Below are 12,386 nucleotides of genomic sequence, written 5' to 3'. Positions count from 1 at the left end.
AACAACCTAGTTGCTGTTTAGCCAATTCCGACTCATGGTGACTCCCTGTGTGTAGGAGTAGAACTGTGCTCCATAGGGCTTTCAGTGGCTGATTTTTCAGAAGCAGATTGCCAGTCCTTTCTTCCAAGGTGCCTCTGGGTAGACTTGAACCTCCAAACTTTTGGTTAGCAGCTCAGCATGTAAATGTTTGTACCACTCAGCTGAGCCATATTCTCACATGGTAGCATCAACATTTCATCTGAAATAAATTCTTCAAACTTCAGGAACACCATATTCATATCTAATTACCAAAAATACATTCTGTAGGTAAACTGAATAATTTTTGACCATCTGCTGTTACAGAATCCTCAGAACTCAGCTCCTCTATATTGGTGTCAGTAACCGAAAATTGGCCATTATTTTAAATTTAATAAGAAATTGTTTATGTAAAAATTATTTCAGCTATCCAGTTTCAATGCAGAGGTAGAGTTCAGAAGGGTTTCGAGTGGGTCTGAGAAGTTAGCTGGGTGATCACAAAGGCAGCATGGTGCTCTGGATGAAAAGCTGCAGAATAAGCAAAAACACTGGGAGCATCATACCTGGTACAGGCAAACCTCCTTTCACCACAGAGTTAGGCAGTCTTTGGGAAAGTCTAAGGATCAGGAGCCAGAGTAGAGAGTAGTAAGCAGGAAAATGGAGCAAATAGAAACATCTGCTGACTAACACAGCCTTATGACAAATCACAAAAATTATATAGCTAAATTAGAGAGAATGGCCACCTTACCTTGATTCTTTTAGGGGGTGGCTGTTGTTGCTGTTAGGTGCCATCATGTCGGTTCTAACTCATAGTGCTGTTACATATAACAGAAGGAAATGTTACCTGGTCCTGTGCCATCCTCACAGCTACTGCTATGTTTAAGCTCACTGTTGCAGGCACTCTGTCAGTCCATCTCATTGAGGGTCTTCTTTTCATTGACCCTCCACTTTCCCAAATTCAATGTCCTTCTCCAGTGATCAGTTCCTCCTGATAACATGTCCAAAGTAAGCAAGACAGTCTCGCCATCCTAGCTTCTAAGGAGCATCCTGACTGTACTTCCTCCAAAACAGATTTGTTTGTTATTTTGGTAGTCCATGATATATTCAATATTCTTCACCAACACCACAATTTGAACACATCAGTTCTGCTTTAGCTTTTCTTTCTCTTTGTCTAACTTTTGTTTTTAGGCTAAATTGTAAGAAATTGCTGATATTTGACTGGTTTTGACCTACAAAAATATAAATTCATGGGTTCATCCAGTTAGTATGTCACACCAACAGAAGGCACTGAGAACCCTCTGCTTCCACCTATCCTGGTAATCCAGGTCTGTTGGAGAGTTTACATCTAGAGATTAGAGATTTTTACTTGACCTTCACTGGAGCTCTGGTATTCCATTGAGGGGGCTCTGGGGCCTCCTAGGGGCATGGCGGGGGTGGAGCAGAGGCGTTGGGGAGGAGGCCATTTGAAAGGATTGCAGAACCCTCCATCATTTGTCTGCTTTCTACTGTAGGATTCCGCATAAGATCTGATTTGTAAAAGGAGAGGGAGAAATTCTTAGACTTTAAAAAAAAAAAGATTCAAAACCTTTAGAGCATGAAGTTCATGATTTAAAAGTGACCCAAAATATAAACCTGGACATTCTGGAATAGTGACATTTTGAAACCTGTAAATCCAGAGGACCATGAACAAGCGTGCTGATTACCTCATTTCATGAAAGGCAGGAAAGAATTTTCATTCTTGACAATGGTAATCCTTCTCCAGTTGGGTTAATGTCATATTCAAAGAAAATGTATTCAGAACAGCACTGTGAAATTTCAGGGGATGAAAATCATATTTCTCAGGACACAACGAAAGTGAATCTTGCTGAATGGTTATATACAGAGAGAAAGGTCATCTTGTGAACCTTTAAACTACTTGGACAAAGGGTGAAAAAGGATATTGTTCAAACCACAAGTCAGAAAGATCCCATCAATATGTACATCACACAATGCAAAGCTGTTGCTGGCCTCAGTGGTTCGCGGGCATGTCTGGTGAATTTACATAGAGACTGTACAATTGCTTGTCTAGAACCTGAGCTGTGTCTACTTATTCAATTTATTTGATACTCTTTACTAAAGATAGCCAATCAGTTTAGTCCAAAAAATAGTTAAGATAATTGAGCAATTGTTGTTGTTAGGCGCTATCCAGTCGATTTCGACTCATAGTGAAAAAGTGAAACTGTGACAAAGTATAATTGAATAGGTCAGTTTATTATTTGAAATTTTGTCAAAATGGTGGCAGGGATAAATTCACTGGTCCGTTCAGGCTGAAGATGAAGCTGGCTGCACTGGAGTGGATACAAATATAATCATAATCCCTACTACTTCAATGAGTCGATTTAGGCATGAAGAACTGCTTTTGAAGTTTGAAAACAAATATCATTATAGCCAATAATGTTTGTATGGTGCCATATTTAATTTAAAATCTTAAATTAACTGAGCTTATCCTGTGATATGTTTTGTATTTTAGTGAATAGCTTGGAAATCTGTCTTATCCTATAATGCTATGAGATGAGAATTGCTCTACATTAAAAAAAAAAAAAATTGTGCTAGGGAACAGAAGCACTTATTGATTGAACAATGGTCATATGATTTTGAAAACAAAGTGGGCAAAACCGCCTACTACTGGCTGACAAAAAACAAAGGAAATTCTGCCGTTTCCGTAAAACCCAAAGGTCTATCTGCACAGAGATCCAACTGAAGGGCTGTTTTCTTTCAAAGGGCAATTTAAGACTCTTTGTGGTAATTATCACCCTATACATTACACCTCATTTAAAAAAAAAAATTAGGTTGGTACACCTAATTCTAGCCTCTTTTCATATGATGCTTAGACTAGCGCTAAAATGAACTGCTAATGTCTAGGACTTTCGTCGGGAAGGATTTTCTTTCAATGCCTACTAGAAGGGTGGCTTAGCTGTCTAAGTATCAGCTTTAAAATTCCGAGACTCCCTGGAACCACAGATTGAATTCTCAGGAGGGCTGGGGAACCCCTTAATTATTCTAAAATAAATGGAGTGGCAGACCATTTCCTACACAAGAGTTTCTACAGAATCTTAAACAGCAAAATACTATGTGGACCTTAAGAATTCCGTAATGTTTTCCCTTCCATTGGGAGAAATGCTGCTTCGCTGTCTGATCTCAGAAATTAAAAAATGTGTTCTTCCCCTCTTCGTATGCTTTGCAGTTCTATGAGTCAGAATCATCTCTACAGCAATGGGTTTGTTTCTTTAGGGGGGCAGTTCTTAGCATGCTGTATCCTAAGCTATTTACATGGAATTTAACGATAATATTTACTTGCTTAAGTATGTTACTTTCAGTTTGGGTGATCCGGTCCAATATAAGGGCTGACCTGCAGAGAACTATACGTTGAAACCCATGTGGTTAGAGACAGCCCTTCTTAATCTTTGCATGATACGTTCGATTGGTGGGTTCTTTATGTTCTCCTCCCAGCTTTAATTTAACGTTACCTTGATCCAAAGCATTTCTTCAAAACCTGTTGTTGCTGTTGATTGTTGTAGCCCTTTTGTTCCGGAAGGAAGCTACCTTTTACCCATTGTATTTTAAAAGTTTAAATGCCACAGTAGAATGAGAGAATTTTTATTACAGACTTTTTGGAAGGTTTGGCAGTCTCTTAACATAACGAACTCAGAATCTCAGCGCACTGAGAAATTTAAACGCCAAGCCCCCAAAGCGACTAATCTGTACACTCACAATGTGTACAGACTTATTAGAAACGGAACCATCGGAATTGTCTAAATAAGCAACTGAGAAGGCTTTGGAGTGAGAAGTCAATATGAAATCCACACTTTTCAAAGGGACTAGCCCGGACCCTCCAGAGCTGATAATGAAGGAAGAATCTCCAGGTGGGGCGGGGCAGCTGGACCTTGTGGGCCTGACTGTTGTCTCCTGGGATTCACTTTTTCGCAAACAAACTAGGAGGATCTGAGCCAGCCCTGCTGAGGAAGCCACGGCTTCCCCTCTCTGTTCAGGCCGTGCAGAGTCCTGAGAGGTCCCAAAGAGGAAGGCAACTCAGGAGGTGGAAATTAAGGCCATGAATTGCAGCTTCTTCTCTGGAATTGGATCTGGATTTGATTTTTTTTTTTAAGGAAGAGAAGGGGTTTCCTCAGGGTATTATGCAGGTGATTGAGAGAACTAGAAGACGGGGTTGTTTTAGCTTTAGAAATGATTTGGGGGAGGTTGTTTCAGTGCCCTATGCCTTCATGAGAAAATGGAAATAATAAGGCCTGTTCCCTTCCAGCCACAAAGGGGTAGATTTTATAATAAATAATAAAGGATTTTCATTGGCAAATCTGCTACAAAAGACCTATTTGAAGTATTCTAAAGCCAAGATGTCACCTTGAAGACTAAGGTGCACCTGACCCAAGCCATCGTATTTTCAATTGCATCATATGCATGTGAAAGCTGGACAATGCCTGTACAAAATATGACTTGCTGCTTAAGGTGTGTGAAAATATACTGTTTACCACATTAAAGATTCATATACATAATTGATATTATTCAGTTCTTCTTTTGAAAATTATAGTGTCCAACCATATCTTTGTGACAGGAACTCTTAGGAGTTCCTAGGTTTCCAGGGATCAACACTTAGCTCTAAGCTCTAGGAGGATATGAGATATTCCTCAAGGAGGTTAAGAGATTTGCAGTTTGTCCGGTGTCCAAAAAGATCTCTCTAGACAGCAGCTTTGTTTTTTTTGTTTTGTTTTGTTTCTGCCCCTCTTCCCTTTTTATGAATGGCTATAGTATTATGCTTCAGTCTGCATTTTTTACCAAAGCCATTCATAAAAATAAAAACAAAATAACAACAACAACAAAAAAAAACTTTCTCGGCACAGTCTGGAACCATTGGGTGCCAGAAGCTGGGAAAACATCCTGGCAGCCCTAACCCCAACCAGCATTGAAAGCATTCAAGGGTCTGTTTGTTTGGTGGTCTGAGAAGTATGAAGTGCTGTGTGGAAGGGCAGCTGGTAGAAGTTCTGTGACACAGACTAGGCCGCGAGCCAGGGCTGGCAGCATTTCAGACATTGTCTTTCCCCTCATTGAAGTGTCAGGACCTAATTCATGGAAAATTGGGTGAGCTGGCAGCCCTTTCAGAGGATTTCATTGAGCCGCAGCGTGCAGCAGTCACATGAATGCAGCATCCCCGGCCAAAAAAGGAGGGGGTTTCTGAGCAGTAGGAACCAGTCAGCCTGCAAGAATGTTTGTAGATTTGAAACAGTTTGGGAGTAAACATGTGTACAGGTGTAATCTGCAGAAAGAAAGAGGAGGAAGAAACGTGGTCTCTTCTTACAAATGACCTTTTTGAAATGGATACTCCCTCAGCACATACTCTTGAGTCCTAAGAGGCAAGCAGTCCTAATTGTCCTTGGTTTGATTCCACCTGGAGAAAACATCATCTCACAGCCTGGGCTTTTATGATGTCATCTCTACTGTGATTTAAAGTCAAAAGGAAGAACATTGTTTTTTTCCCAGTCCACAAAAGACTCTTGCTGTTTCTTTTATTTTTATCTAGTTCATGTATTAAAAAAAAAAAAAGCAGCTTCAATGATTTTTAATACTCCAACAATAAAACAGAGAAATTCTGAGGAAAGAAAAATGAATAGGCGCTCCATCCTCGCATGATGGAATGAATTTACCCTAACCTCAGCTCTTTGGGAGAACTGTAGCAATTTTATTTCTTTCATTTATACATGAAAGCATGTCACTATCAACATCAAAGTGGGTCATGTGTACTCACATGTATCAGTGATGTGTAGTAGATAGAATAAGTAAGGCTTATATTCAAACATGAGAGTTTTGGAGAGGAAGTCATCCATCAAATAACTTGGGCTTCAAATCCACCTTTTACAATATTAAAGAAGAACTTCAATGTTTTTCTAATACTCTGAAGTTACTGGAAAATAAATTAATCTGGGTTAAAAAAAAAGTTATTTTAGATGTTTCACTAAAAAGAGGAGAGTTTTCCTCAACAGTATAATTGGAGATACGTATATAAAAATATTCTGCATATAAAACCACCAAGAAAGTGAAAAAACTACCCCCAGAATGCGAGAAATATTAGAAAATGATACATCTAATAAGGAACTTGTATTCAGAATATATAAAGAACTCTTACAACTCAGTAGTAAAAATACAAATAATCCAGTTTTTTCAATGGGCAAAGAAAGGATTTTAATATGCACTTTTCCAAAGAAGATATGCAAATGACCAGTAAGCATATGAAAAAATGCTTAACATCATTAGTCATTAAACCAAAAACCAAACCAGTTACCATTGAGTCCATTTCAACTCATGGTGACCACATGTGTTGCAGAGTAGAACTGCACTCCATAGAGTGACCTCCAGGTCTTTTTTTCCCCAGTGTCTCTAAAAAAAAAAAAAAAAAGATGGGTTCAAATCACCAACATTTTGGTTAGTAGTCGAGCGCCTACCCATTTGTATCACCCAAAAACTCTTCATTAGTTGTTAGGGAAATGCAAATTGGAACCACAGTGACATACTATTTCACACCCATGAGGATGGCAGTAAACAAAAAGACAATAACAAGCATTGGCACGTATGTGGAGAAATTGGAATCTTCGTATGTTGCTGGTGGGAATGTAAAATGGTACAGCTGCTTTGCAGAACAGTCTGGCAGTTCTTTAAAAAGTTAAACATAGAGCACCATATGATCCAGCAATTCCAATCCTTGGTATATACCAAAGGGAAATGAAAACATATGTTCACACTAAAACTTGTGTGTGACTGTTCATAACAGCATTGTTCATAATGGCCAAGAGGTGAAAACAACATAAAAGTCCATCAGCTGGTGAATGGATAGATAAAATGTGGTGTATTCACACAATGGAATATTATTGGCTATAAAAAGAAATGAGGTACAGATACATGCTAAAATGAATGACCCTGGAAAACATGGTAAGTGAAAAAAGTGAACCACAAAAGCTTACATATTATATGATTCTATTTACATGAAATATCAAGAATAGGCAAATCTGTAGAGACAGCTTTCAGTATGGATTGCACCTCAACATAAAGAAGACAAAAATCCTCACTAGACCAATAAGCAACATCATGATAAATGGAGAATGTATTGAAGTTGTCAAGGATTTGATTTTACTTGGATCCACAATCAGTGCACATGGGAGCAGCAACCGACAAATCAAACGATGTATTTCATTGGGCAAATTTACTGCAAAAGACCTCTTTAAAGTGCTCAAAAGTAAAGATGTCACTTTGAGGACTAAGGTGTGCCTGATGCAAGCCATGGTATCTTCAGTTGCCTCATATGAATGCAAAAGCTGGACAGTGAAGAAGAAAGACACCTTTGAATTATGGTGTTGGTGAAAAATATTGAATATACCATGGACTGCTGCAAGAATGGAAACCCTGGTGGCGTAGTGGTGAAGTGCTATGGCTGCTAACCAAAAGGTCGGCAGTTCAAATCCACCAGGCACTCCTTGGAAACTCTATGAGACAGTTCTGCTCTGTCCTGTAGGGTCGCTATGAGTCAGAATTGACTTGAGGGCAATGGGTTTGGTTTTTCTTGGCTGGGAGAATGAACAAATCTCTCTTGAAGTACAGGCAGAATGTTCCTTAGAAGCAAGGATGGCAGACTTAGTCTCACTTACTTTAGGCATGTTATCAGGAGGGACCAGTCCCTGGAGAAGGATATCATGCTTGGTAAAGTAGAGGGTCAGCGAAAGAGAGGAAGACCCTCAGTAAGATGGGTTGATACAGTGGCTTTAACAATGGGCTCAAACATGGCAACGATTGTGAGGATGGCACAGGACCGGGCAGTGTTTCATTCTGTTGTACATGGGGTCGCTAAGAGTTGGAATCAACTTGACGGCACCTAACAATAGAGACAGAAAGTAGATTAGTGGTCGGTTAGGGCTGAGGAGGCTGAAGAGTGGGGAGGGGTGGACGAAACGAGAGCCAATGCTAATGGGTTCCTTTTAGGGTGGATAAAATTGTTCTAAAATTAGATTATGGTGATAGTTGCACAACCCTCTGAATATACTAAAAAAATTTGAATCATAGACTTCAAATGGGTAAATTGTGTGGTATGTAAATTATATCTCAATAAGCAGTTTAAAAAATGTTAACAAATTAGGCACATTCACTCCTCAAGTTTTATGAAACACTGGCTAAAAACAAAGTGAATCAAATAGCAAATTTAATTTCCTATGGCTGGTATGTATGCCAGACTTTAATTGGGAATTGTTTTAATCTACATAACCTGCATTGTATTTCCTTAACATATAGAGGTCATGAACAAGCACGCTTTAACCTTGGGTAAACCATTTGAACGTTGAAATTTTCTTCTTTACTTTGAAGACAATTGTGTACATTTATGACATATATATTTAATTTTTTCATTATGTATATTTCCTTTTCGAATGTAACATTTCTTTTTTCTTCTTTAGCCACAGCAAGTGGTTCAAAAGAAGCCTGCTCAGGTAAGAGATGGTCATTATGATTTTTTTTTCTCCCAATTAATGTAAGAAGTAAAGTAAAAATATACAGGAAAAAAATATGTGCTCAAATTAAAGTTTTATGTAGTATGTTTCTAGTTTTGAAAATGTCAGCATTGCAGTATTCTTGAAAATTTGTTGTATTCTTTAGAAAAAAAAAAAAACTATAGACAAAGTCAGGAATATATAGTTCTGGTATCGTGTCTTTAAAAACCCTAAAAGAAAAAGGTCTTAAGTATGCAAAGTAAATATAAGTACTTTAAAAAAAATAAAACTATTTTATTGTAGTGCCTCATATGTAAAAGAGAAATACTTAATCTCATGGCATGTTTTACTAATTCTTAAACATCAAATTTTGTCCTCTTCACCTGACTATCCATATTCCATTGACTTGATACAGCATTTATTAGCTGCAAAATAGCCCATGATTCATATCTGGAAACAGTTCTATTCATTGAATCATTGCATAACATTTGATGAACCCCAAGGAATCCAAAAGAAGCTGGGAAAGTAGGAAATTCAGTTATACCAATTTTGCAGATTGGCAACACTCAAGTTTGCTTAAACAATTAAATCACAGTTTTTGAAAGCTTGGGCAACATCAAAATTAAGAACCAGCTTTACTTCCTTTGTTCCATATACCCGGAGTTCCTTGTCCTAACTACAATCTGTACATATTACTACTACTGCTCATTCCCATCGAGTCGGTTCTGACTCATAGTGGTCCAGTAGGACAGAGTAGAACTGCCTCATAGAGTTTCCAAGGCTATAATCTTTATAGGAGCAGATCGCCTATAAAGTCTTTCTCCTGTGGAGTGACTGGTGGTTAGAACCGCCGACCTTTTGGTTAGCAGCTGAGTGTTTAATCACTGTTCCACTGTGGCTCTACAATATGTACATTACAACACAGAAATCCTATTTATTGTTAAAGCATGTCTCAAAGACAACTGAAGAAAAATTAAATCACGGTTGTTAAGTATGTGAGCTGTTAATATGGTTTAAGAATGACCTGCTGTTCTCCTTTTCTGAGCTTAAATGGACACTCAGAAAATCTAAGAATCATGCAGAACCTGCTAACGTGAGTTCTTAATAAGTAACATGAGTTAATCAAATTCTTTATAGAGCTCTTTCACGTTAAAACTTTTTAATAATTTAAAATATCCTTGAAATCATTTTCTCTGGAAGTCTTTTAAAATGTTTCCCACACCCTGTTCTCTTAAGACAATATTGCTTTGCCAAGGGAAGACCCTCCTAGCAGATTTTATGTCTAGTTAAAAATGTTGCTTGGAAGAGAACTGAAGTTTTTATATATACATGTTAGGACCCGGGAGAAATGTATTAAAATAATTACATTTGCACTTTAAGTGGAATAAATTCTGAACTAGCATTACAAAAAAAAAAAAAAATTCTCATTGCTGACCCATTCCCAAAAGCCAGGAGTGGGAGGGAGGGGCACTAAAAGTAAATACTCAGAGTTTGTAAGCAATATTAAACAAAACAAAATCTAAACAAAAACTTGGGACTTTACAGAGACCCCAGATAGATTTATTCTCTCATCCTTCATCTATCAAGAGAAAGTGAATTTGTAATTGTGTACATTTGTGTCTAATGAAATTGCAGTATCACTGTAGCATCATAGCTTGTGAACTGTACATTAACAACCTGATGTAGTCTGTTAATAACATTGATTTTGTCCCTGATCTTGGTGTTGGAGAAAAGACGAGTAGAACAAAAACATAGTCACTGCCTTTGAGAAGTGTGTGATCTCGTTCAGAGGCTTTTAATCTTGGCTGTATATTAAAATCACCTGGAGAAATACATACAAACACACACACAGACACACACACACACACATACATGCCTGGACCTCACCTAGTAGTGTGCTACAGCTAGCCCTTGCGAGCCAATTTTGAGTATGTCTTCCCAATTCAACGCTCCATGATGACAAGTAGCATGAAATAACTTATGTTTATACCATGGAAATCAGCAAACACTACAAATCAGGGCCTTTTTTCCCTAGAGAGCAAGTTGTTAAACATTTACCTATACACCACTGACCTCAACTTCCAGAGATTCTGATTATTTGGTCTGGAGTAGAGGCCCAAGCATCTTTTTTTTTTTTTTTTTAATATAAGCTCTCTAAGTGATTCCAGTGTGCAGCCAGAGGTGAAGGTACTCAATTTACACACATGAGACTTTTGAACATTTGCCAAGCAAATGATCACTAAATATCAGCGTATATGTGGCACATAAGGGATATATGAATGAGTGCAAAGCCATGGATTATTGAGGAGCTCTTTCCTGAGTTTTGATTTTGTTGTTGTTGTTGTTTAGTTGCCAAAGGGAAAATGGAGACATAAAGGAAAGAAAGGAAGGCATTATAGATGAAATGAGTGGCATAAACAAAAGGAGAGAGGGAAGAACAAATAAATCATAGGCGGAGGTTATGCATGTGGCAGGAACAGATTGAAAATTGGGCAGAAATGATAACAAGTACAATCTTAGGCACACATTTTTTTCCCAAGAGAATCGGGACTACCATAGAAGGAGCAAGTGAGATGGGACGATCTTCACTGATGGGTCTGGCTGTCTTAGAGTACCTGTCCGAGATTTACCCTTTAAAGGAGAGGAGTTCAGACTCCAAATTAGCAACAAGAGTGTGAGCTCATTGGGCTTCCTAATCTGTATTGTCTAAGGACATAGTGATGAATTATATCAACATGGGCTACGTGGAAGCTCATTGAGGATAATGTCAATTTTACACTACATTCGGAAGAATCTCATTCTTATCCATCTGTTTCTTTAAAAATACCCTCCCAGATGGCTTTTCCAGGTGGCAGTCTGGGTTAACTCAGGCTCATATCCTTTCTTCATCAACAGTACTTTGAGGGGTTATATTCGGACCCTGTTTTGAAGCGAAGATTTTAGCACAATTAAGTATTTTGTATCTAAAGCAAAGGGCTCAGCAGTGGGTTAGGAGACCCAAGTTTTGCATTCTGGCCCCACTGATGGGCTAACTAATCTCGCTGTGGCCCTGTTTATCCATCTATGATATGGGATAACAATGCCTCTCCCTTTACTCCCAAAAACATTATGAGAGATTCATAATTACATAAATTCCAGGGAGTATTATTGTGTTCTGGTTTATTTTTGGCTGTTAAGTTTTCCATTTCCAGATATTTATATTTTGGAGAAAATTCTAGAAGTTTAATTAGTTCAAGCCTGCTACGTTTTTTACCTCAAATGTTTTCATTGTACGTTTTCAAAGTACTTTAACGAAGGAGGAAATGTTATAGTAATTGCTACATTCTATTATTGGGACTAAGGCAGTCAGAATCACCTTCCTTGTATGTATGTCACATGGATATAGAATTATAAAGACTCTGTTGTCAAGTATCCTAATGCCATCACCTTCTAAACCCTCGTCAGAGCTTCAAATATGTCCCTTCTTGAAATGGGATGCAAAGCAGCAACGTTCATTCTGAGAAGACAAATTCAGAAACATGATAAATCGCAAAATCTAGATATGTGCTTGTGTTTGTACATGTAAGTACATGTGTTTAGAGAGGAATAAAAACTTACGGGAACCCCCACACTGAGGAGTTGTGTTTGGAAAATTCACCAGGTACCTTTAGCTGCAAGCCTCAAGTGAGTCCCATAATTCCAATGGGAAGGTTAATAGTCTCTTAAGAATCTAAGGGGGAAAATCTGCAGTATCCACATTAACTTTTTAAAAAATTTGAACACAAAGTTTCCTGGGGAACTCTGCTCTATTTTCATTTAAAGTGATAAGACAAGCAATAAATAGAAATTAGCTAATTTCCTAGTTTTTCAGCAATT

General features: G+C 38.1%; 1 protein-coding gene across 1 annotated transcript in view; it reads left to right on the top strand.

Moving 5' to 3' along the window:
- HMGA2 (high mobility group AT-hook 2) overlaps window positions 1–12,386 on the top strand; it is a 156,968-nt gene that overhangs the window by 134,138 nt on the left and 10,444 nt on the right. Inside the window, exon 4 of the mRNA XM_010598565.3 lies at window positions 8,499–8,531. Within this exon, the coding sequence (XP_010596867.1) occupies window positions 8,499–8,531 (33 nt within the window). The remainder of the gene's footprint in view (window positions 1–8,498; window positions 8,532–12,386) is intronic.

This window comes from Loxodonta africana, chromosome 4 (genome assembly GCF_030014295.1).
Source record: "Loxodonta africana isolate mLoxAfr1 chromosome 4, mLoxAfr1.hap2, whole genome shotgun sequence".
In the NCBI taxonomy this organism is placed as follows: Eukaryota; Metazoa; Chordata; class Mammalia; order Proboscidea; family Elephantidae; genus Loxodonta; species Loxodonta africana.
This window is presented reverse-complemented; position numbering and strand designations above follow the sequence as displayed.